The sequence below is a fragment of the Chiloscyllium punctatum genome, chromosome 14, assembly GCF_047496795.1.
Source record: "Chiloscyllium punctatum isolate Juve2018m chromosome 14, sChiPun1.3, whole genome shotgun sequence".
Taxonomy (NCBI): Eukaryota; Metazoa; Chordata; class Chondrichthyes; order Orectolobiformes; family Hemiscylliidae; genus Chiloscyllium; species Chiloscyllium punctatum.
This window is the reverse complement of record NC_092752.1, coordinates 29,092,547-29,107,532: the sequence shown is the minus strand read 5'-3', so window position 1 is coordinate 29,107,532 and position 14,986 is coordinate 29,092,547. Positions and strand designations below refer to the sequence as shown.

Sequence of the window (14,986 nt, the reverse complement as noted above, 5' to 3'; positions counted from 1 at the left end):
TCACAAGGTGTCTCACATTTTAAAGAACTGAAACGTTTTAACTCTTAGGGGGGTGGGGAAAGAGAAGGGAAGTGTGTATCATTTAGAGGGAGTGAGGGATCAGCCCTAGCTGTAAGTTTAAAAATCTGATTATTTGTTTGCCTGATAATGCAGTGACCACTCAACCAAGGCCAACTTCAACTAAAAGGAAAATCACATGTATATCTTGTTGTTAAGGAGATTTTATTTATTTAGGTATATTGACCATGATCTTCCTGCATTATTTAAAAATTCATAAGTGACATTTACTCACTGTCTGTGTGATGTCAGATGGACAAACGATGTGGATGAATAACATATCTGAATCCTTTCCAGTTCATGATTCTGTCGATACTGTGAAAAGCTGCATTTATAACTGAGCTCTTTACTGTGTCGAATGAGTACAATTTAGAATCATAGAATAGAACCACAGAATCCCTACAGTGTGGAAGCAGGTCATTTGACGCATTGAGTCTACACTAACCTTTCAAAGAGCATCCCACCCAGCCCCAGGACCCAGTCCCTGTAACCCTGCATTTTTCCTATGGCTAACCCACCTAACTTACACATCTCTGGACACTATGGGCAATTTAGCATGGCCAATTAACCTAAGCTGTGCATCTTTGGATTGTGGGAGGAAACCGGAGGAAACCCACACAGACACGGGGAGAACATGCAAACTCCACATGTGTCTCATGTCTCTTTCTTGCCAGTGTCCTGAGCTTAAAAAGTTGCCTTTTGAGCAAGTGAGTTCACAAATTTGCTCACACTCAGCACAATGGTTCTCCCTCATACCAAGAAAGACTCGAGGTGTCCGTCACCATCTGCCTGTCCAAGAATCAACAATCTCCAGGTGAGCTTCAGGAGCAGAGGAGAGGGGAAAGGAGGGGAAGTATGAGCAGCAGTTGTTCATGCAGCTCTGAAGAAGCTGTGCAAGTAAGAATAAACAACTGCAATTGCTGGAAATCTGCAACCCAGGTAATACTGGCAGAGTATTTGTCAAGACCTAGAAGCTGGAAAGACTAGGTAATGTATTTACTGTACGTTTTTCACCAGCAATGGGAGCTGGAAGGATAGTGACTGAATGCAGTGAGAGTGTGGAAGGAGAAAGTAACATAAAGTCAAAGCGTCAGGAATGCTAATCCATATTCCGGGGGAGGGAGGACATTTAAACATTTTTTAAAAATATAATTGCTGGAAAGAGCTGGAAGATGTGCATAGATTTGACTCCAGCTGTATTTATATTGTATGAGATCCTGTGTCAGTGCCAATGGCTCCTGTTGCCTGGTTTTCATGTAGGAGCCTGCACTGAGAGCTCTGGTTGTCAATTAGGTTCTAAAAGTGTCCTCTTGACTACGGCTGGTGCCGCACTGTGTTCGGTTTGGGGTTAACACAGAGCATGTGAGACCAGTGTGCAAGTAACTGGTGGTACTAGCACAGCACCAACTTCAGTATAAAAGTCACTTCACTGAGGCAGTGAATGAGGCTTGGGAAGGATCAATGCAGAAAATAGCTGTCCAAAGGTGAGGTGGAGCAAAGTAGAAGATAGAAGGGGAAAATAATGGTAAGGGTGTGGAATGCCCTGCCTGCCAATGTAGTTAAATCAGCCACATTAGGGAGATTTAAACAATTCCTGGATGAGCACATGGATGATGATGGGATAGTGTAGGGAGACGAGCTGAGAATAGTTCACAGGTCGGCGCAACATTGAGGGCTGAAGGGCCTGTTCTGCGCTGTATTGCTCTATGTTCTATAGGCAACACATGAGGCAAATATCAAGGTCTTAGGCACTAAACTCAATAAATATTCAAGTCAGAACAAAGTTGAGCTATTAAGGGTCGGTTTCTATTTTTTGTTTCCAGTGAGGAATTTAACCAGCCATTTAGAACACTTACCAACTCTGGATTTTAAACATTTGGAATGTTTAAACTGCACACGGCACAAATGTTTAGTGCAAGGTACCTCCCTCAGAACTTTAGGACAGAAGATTGCCACATTGTTCCTGATATGATAGTGGGAATATTGTAGATGATGTAAGATTGAGAATCCAAGATGGGAATGGGAGAGAATCTGAAGGCGAATCTCGAAAAGGAGGTTGCATTTAAAAGTCAAGCAGCGATGGTTTGCAGAACAGGCACCCAAAGTACATTTAGTCTTCCCAATCCATAAGTAATTACTTTCACCTCTTCCCATGTTTTAATAGAAGCTGTTTTCAAATTATTGCATCCATTAAATGAAAGTAATAACAGGACATCAGGCAAATCAAAATGGGTCCATTTATAATCAGCATGATTTTATGAATGGCAAATGGTATTTGACTAATTTCCCTTAGTTTTTCAAAGATGCAACTAACAAGGTAGTTAATGGGGATCCTAAAGATGGTGTATATCTGGATTTCCAGAAGGCATTTAATAAAGTGCTGTACAAAGGGTAAGATCACATGGAGTTGGGGTAATGGAAATTAGCTTGCTCAGAGGATTGGCTAGCCAACAGAAAGCAGGGAGTCTGATAACTGGATCTTTTTCTGGTTGGCAAAGTGCAACTATTGGGCTGTCACAAGGTTTGGTCCTTTGAGTCCCAACTATTTACAATCTGTATTAATAACTTATTAATAACATCTGTAGTCAAATTTACAGGTGACACTAAAAAAGGTGGGAAACTAAGTTGCAATGAAGAAATAAAAAAAGAAGGTACAAGTCAGTAAGGATAGGATAGGTGAATGGACCAAAATTTGGCAGTTGGAGTTTAACGTGGATGGATATGTGTGAGATTCTCCATTTTATTTGGAAGAATAGAAAGACAACTATCTACCTGAAGAGAAATGTAGTGCTCTGGTGCAGAAGAGTCTGGGTGATCTTGTGCATGAATCATAGAAAGCGAGTATGCTGTTACAGCAGGTAATAAGGAGGGCAAGTGGAATTTTGGCATTTATTCGGAAAGGAATAGAGTGTAGAAATAGGGAAGTGTTGCTGTAACTGTGAAAGGCATTAGTGAGACTAAATCTGCTGTGTTGCATATAGTTTTGGACCCCATACTTAAGAGAAGTAGTTGCACTAAGAGCTTCATTAGATTGTTTCCAGAGATGTGGACTGGGTGCTGACAAGTGGGACTAGATTGGGTTGGGATATTTGTTCGGCATGGACAGGTTGGACCGAAGGATCTGTTTCCATGCTGTACATCTCTGTGACTCTAAAAGAGATTGAGTTCTTTAGACCTATAGTCTCTGGAATTTAGAAAATGAGAGGAGGTTTAATTGAGGTATGTAAAGTAATAAAGAGGATTGACGAGGAAGACATTGAGCAGATAGAGTTATAGAGTCATGCAGCAGAGAAACAGGGCCTTCGGCCCACCATGTCAATGCTGACCAACCAAACACCAAACTGCACTAATCCCATTTCCCTGCACTTGGTCCTGGCACCTGGCATTTTAAGTGCTCATTCAGATGCTTCGTAAATGTTGGGAGAGTACTTGCCTCCAGCATCATCTCAGACAGCATGTTCCATACTTTCACCACCCTCTGGGTGAAACTTTTTTTTTCTCTCTCAGATCTCCTCTAAAGCACTTGCTCCTCACCTTCACTTGTGTCAACTGGTCTTTGACACATTGCCATGGGGAAGCGATTCTCACAATCTACATTGTCTCTGCCTCCCATAATTCTGTACACCTCAATCAGATATCCCCTCAGCCTCCTGTACTCCAAGGAAAATAAACCCAGCCAATTGAGTTTCTCCTCATAACTGAGACTTTCCATCTCAGGCAATGTAGAAAAACAAATCGTAGAAGATAGGAGCAGGGCGAGGCTATTCGGCTCTTTGAGCCTGCTCCGCCACTCATCACAATCATGGCTGATCGTCCAACTCAATAAACTAATACTGCTTTCTCCCCATAACCTTTGGTCCCATTCGCCCCAAGTGCTTCTATCTAGCCGGATCTTGAAAACATTCAATGTTTTAGCACCAGCTATTTTCTGTGGTAATGAATTCCACAGGCCCACCACTCTTTGGATGAAGAAATGTCTCCTCATCTCTGTCCTAAGTGGTCCACCCCGAATCCTCAGACTGTGACCCCTACTTGTGTATGCACCCACCATCGGGAACGTCTTCTCTGCATTTACCCTGTCTAGTCCTGTTAGAGTTTTATAAGTCTCTGTGAGATTCCCCCCTCGCTCATCTGAACTCCAGTTAAAACAATCCTAACCTAGTCAATCTCTCCTCATATTTCACTTAAAGGGTCATGAATGTGTGGAATTGACTACCCTGCAGTGCAGTGGATGCTGGGACATTGAGTAAATTTAAGGAGGAGACAGAGATTTTTAATTAGTAATGGGTTGAAGGGTTATGGAGAACGGGCAGGAAAGTGGAGTTGAGGCTTGGATGAAATCAGCCATGATTGTATTAAATGGTGGAGCAGGCTTGACAGGCTGAATACCTACTCCTGTTCTTTATTCTTTTGTTTTAACTGTCTCTCTGGGGTAGAATGATGCAGTGATATAATGGATGGATTGCCTTCCTCCTCCGTAGTCCTGCTTAAATCCATATTTTTACTTCTGCACATATTTTTGGTATTCTTCCCTTTGTCTCACGATCATTTCTGTTGTAGATTATAACAAAGCTCAGCTGTCTCTCAGTTTCTAATACTGGTGAAGGGTCACTACCCAAAATGTTAACCTGATTTTTCTGTACTCAGATGCTGAAGTGTCGGATCTGCGTTTTTTGCATTGTCAATTCGACTCCTGTGTTTATCTCGATCTTGCACACAGTATGCTCATAACTGGCTTTTGTTAGATCTGTTTTTGTCTTCGGAACTGTGCATTTAATATCAAATTTAATTTTGTAACAATTTCAATAAGCCCCTGCTTCCTTTTGCCTCACCCCATCCACCTTCCCTGCTGATTCCTAACAAGAAGATAATGGACAAATTGGATTGATCTTCAAGGTGACAAATTTCAGTATTGACAGAGTCATGAATAATTCAGTGGTTCTGAAGAGTCCCAACAAATGCACATTTTTGCATAGTGAGAGCACAGAATGAAGCAATTCGGCTTCACCAGAATCAAATTTATTCAATTTGTTCTTTTATCTGTTCGATCCTATTTGTTACGTCCACATAGAGTCATCAAGATGTACACCATGGAAACGGACCCTTCGGCCCATATCCTGCTAAACCCTTCCTATTTATATACCCGTCCAGATGCCTTTTTAAATGTTGTAATTGTACCAGCTTCCACCACTTCCTGTGGCAGCCCATTCCTGTCAGCCTGGAGCTGGGGGCTCTTTGTTATCAGCACGGCAGTACCAGAGCTGGAGCATTTTGAGAAAGCAAGTCTTAGCAAGACTTATACACTTAATGGTAAGGTCCTAGGGAGTGTTGCTGAACAAAGAGACCTTGGAGTGCAAGTTCATAGCTCCTGAAAGTGGAGTCGCAGGTAGATCGGATAGTGAAGAAGGTGTTTGATATGCTTTCCTTTATTGGTCAGAGTATTGAGTACAGGAATTGGGAGGTCATGTTGCGGCTGTACAGGACATTGGTTAGGCCATTGTTGAAATATTGCGTGCAATTCTGGTCTCCTTCCTATCAGAAAGATTTTGTGAAACTTGAAAGGATTCAGAAAAGATTTACAAGGATGTTGCCAGGATTGGAAGATTTGAGCTATAGGGAGAGGCTGAACAGGCTAGGGCTGTTTTCCTTGGAGCGTCGGAGGCTGAGGGGTGACCTTATAGAGGTTTACAAAATTATGAGGGGCATGGATAGGATAAATAGGCAAAGTCTTTTCCCTGGGGTTGGGGAGTCTGCAACTAGAGGGCATAGGTTTAGGGTGAGATGGGAAAGATATAAAAGGGATATAAGGGGTATGGTTTTCACGCAGAGGGTGGTACGTGTATGGAATGAGCTGCCAGAGGAAATGGTGAAGGCTGGTACAATTGCAACAGTTAAGAGGCACCTGGATGGGTATATGAATAGGAAGGGTTTGGAGGGATATGGCAGGTGGGACTAGATTGGGTTGAGATATCTGGTTGGCATGGACAGGTTGGGCCGAAGGGTCTGTTTCCGTGCTACACATCTCTATGACTCTGACTCCTGGTTGTGGGACGGGTATGGGTCCAGCATGGGACCCATTGTCGATGGCCGTGAGGTGGGCCCAGCAATGAAAAGATGGCGCCTGAAGTGTGGCGACTCTGACGTTGGTGGGTCCGGTACAAGCAGCGCAAGGCGATGTAGGAGGCTGGTGCAGGTGACGTTGGTGAATTGGCTCAGGACTCTTGATGGAGGCAGCTCTTCCAAACATATCTTTTTTTTTCTTCCCAAATTATTCTAAATAGCATTAGATTACAGGTGGCACAGTGGCTCAGTGATTAGCACTGCTGTTTCACAGTACAAGGGACCTGGGTTCAATTCCAGTCTGAGGTGGTTGTCTGTGTGGAGTTTGCACATTCTCCCTGTATGTGCGTGGGATTCCTCCGGGTGCTCCGGTTTTTCCCCTCAATCCAAAGATGTGCAAGTTAAATGAAGTGGCCATGCTAAATTGTCCGTAGTGTTTAGGGATGTGTAGGTGCATTAGTCAGGGAGAAATGTAAAGTAATAGGGTTGGGGAATGGGTTTGTCTTCAGTGTAGACTTGTTGGGCCTAAGTGGCCTGTTTCCACACTGTAGGGATTCTATGATTATGGTGACAGTTGATGTTTTTCACAGTATTTTACTGTGCTGTTCGTTATAGACAACACATGACAATAAATCATCATTCGTTTATACATGCATCACCCTCTGATTGTGCCTTAGGTCTTTTTTTTAAATCTTTCTCCTTTCACCCTAAACCTATGCCTTCTAGTTCTGGACACCCCCAACCCAGGGAAAAGGCCTTGTTATTTACCCTATCCATGCCCCTCATGATTTTATAAGCCTCCGCTCCAGGGACAACAGCCCCAGCCTATTCAGCCTCTCCCTCTAGCTCAAACCCTCCAATTCTAACAACATCCTTTATTAATCTTTTTTGCACCCTCTCAAGTTTAATGACATCCTTCCTGTAGCAAGGAGACGAGAATTGAATGCCGTGTTCCAAAAATGGCCTCGTCAATGTCTTGTACAGCTGCAACATGACCTCCCAACTCCAGTACACTGACCAATAAAAATAAGTGTGCTTGAATGTCTTTTCACCACCCTGTCTACCTGAGACTCCACTTTCAAGGGACTGTGCAACTGAACCACCCTAGGTCTCTGTTCAGCAACACGCCCCAGAGCCCTACCATTAACTGTACACGTCATGCCCTGGTTTGCTTTTCAAAAATGCAGCACCTCCTATTTAGTAAGATTAAACTCCATCTGTCACTCCTCTGCTCATCTGATCAAGGGTCCATTTTATTCTGAGGTCACCTCCTTCACTGTCCACCGCACCACCAATTTTGGTGTCAGCAAACTTAACTAACCATATCGCCTTTATTTACGTCCACATCATTTACACAAATGACAAAAAACAATGGACCCAGCAGCAATCCTTGTGGCACATTGCTGGTCACAGGCCTCCAGTCTGGAAAATAACCCTCTACCACTACCCTCTGCCTCCTACATTCAATAATTTTGTATCCAAATGGCTTGCTCCCCTGGATTCCGTGTGATCTAACCTTCCTAACCAGTCTACCATGCGGAACCTTGTCAAACGTTTTGAAATCCAAATATACAATGTCTACCGCTCTGCCTTCATCTATCGTCTTCGTCACTTCAAAAAACTCAGTCAAGTTAGTGGGGCACAGTTGCCAATGCACAAAGCCATAATGACTATCCCTAATTAGTCCTTGCTTTTCCAAATGCATATAAATCCTGAATCCCCTCCAACAACTCACTGACCACGGACATCAGGCTCACCAGTTTATAGTTCCCTGGCTTTTTCTTACCACCTTTCTTAAATAATAGCACTACATTAGCCAACCTCCAGTCTTCCAGCACCTCACCCATGGTTGTCAATGATACAATATCTCATTGTATGGAAGGGGCCCCACGATTTCTTCCCTAGTTTCACACAAAGTTCTGGGATACGCCTGATTAGGCCCAAGTGATTTATCTACCTTTATGCATTTTAAGACCTCCAGCACTAAGTCTTCTGTAAACTGGACCTATTTCAAGGCGTCACTATTTATTTCCCAGAGTTCCCTAGCTTCCATGTCCATCTCCACAGTAAACACTGATGCAAAATATTTGTTTAGTATCTCACTCATTTCCTGTGGTTCCACACGTAGAAGACCATGTTGATCTTTAATGGGCCCTATTCTCACCCTAGTTACCCTTTTGTCCTTAATGTATTTGTAGAATCTCTTTGGATTTTTCGTAACTCTATTTACTAAAGCTATCTCCTGTCCCCTTTTTGTCGTCCTCATTTCCTTCTTATTCCTACTGCCCTTGTACTCCTCTGGGATTCCATCTGTCTTTACCTGACATATGACTCCGTTTTCTTGACCAGAGCCTCAATTTTTCTTGTCATCCAGCATTCTCTACAGCTACCAGCCTTGCCCTTCACATTAACAGGTACAAGTTGTCTCTGAATTCTCATTACCTAATTTTTGAAAGCCTCCCACTTTCTGACTGTGTGAAGAGCTTCCCCTAGTCAACTTTTGAAAGTTGCTATCTAATACCTCCAAAATTGGCCTTCCTCCAATTTTGACTTTTAACTTTTGGATCAAGTCTATCTTTTCCATAACTATTTTAAAACTAACAGAATTATGATCATTTGCTCCAAAGTGATCTCCCACAGTCACCTCAGTTTACCTGCCTTGATTGCCAAGAGTAGGTCAAGACCTACTCCTCTAGTCGGTCCATCCACAAACTGAATCAGAAAATTTTCTTGGACAAACTTGACAAATTCCTCTACATCCAAATCCTTAACACTATGGCAGTTCCAGTCTATTTTTGGAAAGTTAAAATCCCCTACCGTTACGAACCTATCATCCTTATAGATATCTGAGATCTCCTTATGTATTCGTTTCTCAATTTCCTACTGACTATTGGTGGGGGGGGGGGCGGGGGTCGATGGTACAATCCCAATATGGTGACCATCACTTTCCAATTTCTCAGTTCCACCCATACAACTTCACTGGAGTTTCTCTTAGGAATGCCCTCCATAAGTACAGCTGTTATGTTTTCCTTGACCAAAAATGCCACTTCCCATCCTCCCTTGCCTCCCTTTCTATCCTTGGATAGCATCTATACCCTGGAAAATTAAGCTGCTAGTCCTGCCCCTCCCAGTGCCACATTTCTGTAATTGCTATGATATCCCAGTCCCATGTTCCCAACCATGCCCTGAGTTCATCTGCCTTCCCTGTCAGGCCTCTTGCATTGAAGTAATTGCAGTTAAATTTATCAGTCTGACTTCTTTCTCTGCCGTTCTCTTGCCTGCCTTGACTATTTAACCTAACTACTATACCAACTTCAGACTGATCTCTTTTCTCACTATCACTATCACCCCCTCCCCCCACCACTTCTTTACTCATTTAAATCCTCCTGAGTAGCACTTGCAAATCTCCCTGCCAGTATATTGGTCCCCTTCCAATTCAGTTACAATCCATCCTTCTTATACAGGTCACTTATACCCCAGAAGAGATTCCAATGATCCAAAAATGTGAATCCTTCTCCCCTGCACCCCTCTTCAGCCACGCATTCAACCATTCTATCTTCCTAGTCCTACTCTCACTAGCACATGGCACCAGGAGTAATATGTTACTACTCTCGGAGACCTTTTTAACCTCATGCCTATATTTGGATAGCCTCTCTACAGTATCTCATCCCTTTATCTACCTATGTCATTGGTACCAATGTGCACAACGACCTTGTGCTGGTCACTCTGCCCTTTTAAAATACTCTGCACCCGCTTCGAGACATCCGTGACCCTGGCACCAGTGAAGCAATACACCATCTTGATGTGTTGGTGCCAGCTGCAGAAGTGTCTGTCTGAGCCCCTGACGAGAAACGACAATATTCTGGACTAGTGGTGCTGGAAGAGCATAGCAGTTCAGGCAGCATCCGAGGAGCAGTAAAATTGACGTTTCGGGCAAAAGCCCTTCATCAGGAACCTTCATACAGAGATGACAATACTCATTACAATCAATCATTTGGAGCCTGATATAACCCTCTTCAAAGTATACCAAGTCAGGGCACCAGAAACCTAGCTGTCAGTGCTATATTCCTCTGAGGGGCCATAACCCCATACTTGCTTGAGATTGGGATAGCCACTGGAGATTTCTAGGAGAAAGTGAGGACTGCAGATGCTGGAGATCAAAGCTGAAAATGTGTTGCTGGAAAAGCGCAGTAGGTCAGGCAGCATCCAAGGGCATGAACCTACTGCGAATTCTCTTACAAGGATGCCTTTCTTGAAGAAACTCTCTTCCTCCATTCCTGAAGAAGGGCTCATGCCCAAAACGTCAATTCTCCTGCTCCTTGGATGCTGTCTGACTGGAGACTTCTCCACTACCTGCTTACCCCTCCTGCCTTTCCAAGCAGTAACTCATCTACCTGACTGGATCTCGACCTTCCTGAAACTGCGTCCATCACACCCCTGGCTCCTGTAGATTCCTCATTGCCTCCAACTGTCGCTGTAACCAATCATGTAATTTGATAGAATGTGCAACTAAACACATTTCCTGCAGACGTAGTCTCCAAGAACATTGAAATGCTTCCAGATCTTGCAGAAAGAGCACATCACTCTACTAGAAGCCATTTTTTGCCCCTTTAACAATCTACAGACCCAGAAATTAATGAAAAACAAACTGAATGCCCTTTGCTTAGAAACTCCATGTTAGCACAGTTTGCGGCACAAAAACATTGCTCTCGAATGTCTTAATATCTTTCATTAACATTAAAATACAATCAATTGACAGATCTCGGTAAAACAGGTTTAAAAAAAAAGTCACCCTACTTACTATTATAGATTTATCAAAAAAAGAGAGATTAAGATCTATAATTTTCCTAAGTCTTAAAATCAAGTACTTAGCTGACCAGGCTCTGAAATCATCACTGAACTCCTCAGCATATTCAATCTAATCTTGAATATTGACATGCTCTGTCATTATCACTCATTCTAGGAATGAATTTAACAGTCTTTCAGCCTAGAGTGTATAAAATTCTCCTGGCCTTCATTTAGAACTGTGGCATTTAATTTTGTATCTACAGAATACTGTCCCATTGTTTGCATTCTCCCAATTAACACTACCTCAATTTTTAAAGCTGTTTTTATTTTCTTTTTGGGATTTCCTCACACCAAGCATCATCCTAGTGAATCTGTGTTGTAGCACCTCTAAAATTGCAATATGCTATGGTGCAAAGCCTTTCTGCTTGAGTACACTGTTGTTTGGGTAGGTTAGCGTGGCTTTTTTTAATGATGGACACAAGGGCTATGGAGCAACATGTTGCTTGTTATTTCAAGAGACCGTTCCAGTGAATGTGACCAGTGTCTTTCTCCAGCTAATGCCTGCCAGAAAGAAGGAAAACTGTTCAAAACCAAAATTGAGCTGGACTGAACCACTTTAAAGTTGTGATATCAGTTTGGCATCTTTCTTCTCTCTCTCTCTCTCTCTCTCTCTCTCTCTCTCTCTCTCTCTCTCTCTCTCTCACACACATTATTTTAATTAACACAAATTGGCTAGTTGATAAAGACTGCTGGGGATAACTGTGGCATTTTTAAAATGATCAGCTTCAAATAGTACCCTAAAACTAACCTGGCCCTGCACCTTACCTAAAAGCATTGTCATGTCTTGGCCATGCCTAGCACCGCACCTCAGTGTTGTATCGTTTCACATGCATGTTCTAGGCTCTTTGCCTGTTAGAGCTTGTGGAACTCTAGAAAGCCTACAGAAAAGTTTCAGAAAAGTTACCACAGCCATAAAGAGCTGACAACTCAATATAATATGTGTAACTGATAATCAGTCTTGAGTAACAGGCTGTGATTAAGGTGAGTGTCTCAAGGTATTGGATACATATACATTTTAAAATTGTTTTACATTTGTTCATGGAAATGGGAGCGTCCCTGACAAGACCAGCATCTGTTGGCCAGCCCTGATCACTATTTGAGCTACCAGCTTGAGCTGCTGAGGTCTGTGTGCTCCTGTGAAGTACACTTTATGTTGTTACAAAGGAAGTTCTTCTGGGATTTTCACCCAACAGCAATAAAGAATAGCAGTATCATTGCAGATCAGGATTGTGTAAGGCTTTGCGGGAAACTTGCAGGCGGCAGGGTCCCCATGAGTTAGGTGGATTGGCCACACTAAATTGCTCTTGGTGTCCAGGAAAGTGCAGGCTAGCTGGATTAGCCATGGGAAATGCAGGGTTACAGGGATAGGGTAGGAGGATGGATCTGGGTGGGGATGCTGTTCAGAGGGTTGGTGTGGACCCGATGGCCTAATGCCACATGTAGGGGTGCTATGAGTCTGCAGCCTTGCCCTGTTAGGTATTCACAGGTTTGGAAAGATTTCAGGATCTTCCTTAGTGCTTGAGCAGAATTTGCATAAGACCGTTTGCTTTCCTGTGTTACAAATGACAGACAAAGTAGTAGTCACACAGTGGGAGTGTTGAGATCATGGTTGGGCCCAGTCTTAACATATGGCTATACCCAAAGTTGCATCAGTTAAAATTGCAGGGGGCAAAATAATCCCTGAATACTGGGACGTCTCTTCCTTACCAGCCTTCATATTCTTGTACTTTCACCTATTCTAACAGATAAAGTTCCCTGATTCACCACCCACTGTTCACACTTAATTTGCTTCTTCTCAGGCACTAATATTGTTTCTTCTCTGGCAATAAAGAGCGACTCTCTCATTAGAGAGAGATGACTGGTGGTAGTTTAACCCAAAGGTTGCCAAACCGCAGGCAAGGCGGGAGTTTGAGAAGAAGAGTCCTTCATGGTAGCCTTAGTTGATGTGGGATTTGAACCCACACCGCATCACAAACTGGCCATAAGTCAACTGAGCTAACTGACCCCCCGGACACTCTAAGATGCCTAGGGAAGGTACTGATTGGTCTTTTCCTTGAACCATTGTAGTCCGAGTGAGATGGTATTCCCACAATTGTGTTAAGCAGAGCCTTTAATGATTCAGACCCAGTAACAATGTAAGGACATTAATAGATTCCCAAGCCAGGCTAATGTGCGACACTTGAAGAGGAACATTGAGAATCAGTGCAGGCATGTTGGGTCAAATTGATTCAATGCTGATGTTTCCATCATTATTATTATTGACTTTCCCAGCAATAATCTCCCTTTGATGGGAGGTGGTGTTAAAGAATGCTTGTTGAGAGCTGCAGTACATTCTGTAAATAGAATACTTCACTCACCGTTTATTGTACATGAAGTGACTGATCCAAAATTTAGTGACAAAAATCCCTATTTGAGAGGACTATTTTATCCCAAATCGTGTTAAAATTCTTAAGTGTTGCAACTGCACCCATCTAGAGTCATGAATATTCTATCACATTCTTGATCTAAGCCTTTATTGATGGTGGAGAGGCCTTGAGTCAGATGGCGAGACCCTCATTGCAAATTATCTGCAACATTGAACTGGCACTTTATACCTTCTAGGTTCACACTGGCCTTTTCCCTTCACAATCCCTGCCAGTTGATGCAGAAACGTTTCTTCCTCCCCGACTTCAAAATGATCTCCCAGCTTCTGCTATTTTCCTGTCCCTTTTTATTCACATTTGTATTTACTTCCATCCCCTTACCATTCACCTTCCACTTACATTGATTACCACATTCCTCTCCACTTCACTGCTGCCCACACTCCTACCCATGTCACCCCCACCTTGCTCATAGTTTGTCATATTTTCTCCCTGCTTCTTTCCTGTCCCAAAAATGGGCTGCTTGCCCTCCCACAGTCCAAAAATGTGCAGCTTATGTGAATTGGCCATGCTAAATTGCCCATAGAGTTAGGTGCATTGGTCAGGGATAAATATGGGGAATGGGTCTGGGTGGGTTACTGTCCAACTGGTCGGTGTGGACTTGTTGGGCCGAAAGGCCTGTTTCCACACTGTAAGGAATCTAATCTAATCTACCAATGAAAACCGGGAAAGGGAAACTAACCAATTTGCTTCTGGTGTCACTTAATAATCCTTTTGGCCACTGGTTTTCTTTTTCCGCAGTGTACTGGCTACTGAAAGTGAGATTTATCATAAAACCATAAAACTTACGAAAAAAGGAAGCATAAATACATGGTAGCATTTTCTGTATTTGCAGTGTTTCTAACAATTTATTTTTGGAGGATTATGTTTATGTGAGAAGCAGGGCTTCAGCCTCCAGAATGTTTTGTTTTATTTTATTTCTGATTGACCACAAAGCTGTCTGTTAACAGAGCACCCCTGAGCTTATTATTTCTAAGATGGAAAATTGTAGAGAATTAAAAATTGCAAGAAGCTATTTTAAGGTAGTTAAGAAATCTTTTTGAAAGGTAAAGAACAAATTCATCAACCCCTTCCAGTAGAGTTTTCTTTAAAAATAGGTTTACTGCTTTCCAATTGTTCATCGTATGTTCCAAGTCTGACATATTAAAACTGGAAACTGAGTTTAAAAGTTGGATCTTTGCATTTAATATACTGGATTCTAATTGGTGTTGTTTTTGTCTGTGCTGAAAATTCAAACAATGCTGTAATTGTTTAAAATGAACAAGTAACAAGATCTGAAAGGACTGTGCGGTTATTCATATTTGGAACCAAGCTCTCAATAAAATTTTGTATTTAAAATACATTATGAGCATTTTTGCATATGATATTTTTCACGTTCTATTTAGACAAGGAGGAAAGATGTTGGTAAGCAAAGTCCTAGACAAATGTGATATTATACTTTTTCACTGAGCTTCTCATTTGTAATTAAGTCAACAATAACTGCCTCATTACAAATCTTGATTGTTGTAAATTCTGCTGATCTTGTTGTCTAGAGGAATTAAGGGCTACGTGGAGAACGCTGGTAAGTGGAGCTGAAATGCGCATCAGCCATGATTGAATGG

At 42.4% G+C, this 14,986-nt stretch overlaps 1 protein-coding gene across 4 annotated transcripts in view; it reads left to right on the top strand.

The window, feature by feature from the left end:
- The window catches only part of maml3 (mastermind-like transcriptional coactivator 3), a 532,838-nt gene that overhangs the window by 161,023 nt on the left and 356,829 nt on the right, over window positions 1–14,986 (top strand). The window contains exon 1 of one of the 4 annotated variants that reach the window (XM_072584104.1): window positions 14,769–14,789. The exons of the other annotated variants lie outside the window; for them this stretch is intronic. Within the exon in view, the coding sequence (XP_072440205.1) occupies window positions 14,784–14,789 (6 nt within the window). The 5' untranslated portion in view covers window positions 14,769–14,783. Of the gene's footprint in view, window positions 1–14,768; window positions 14,790–14,986 lie in introns of those variants that run through there. 4 annotated transcript variants of the gene reach the window in all.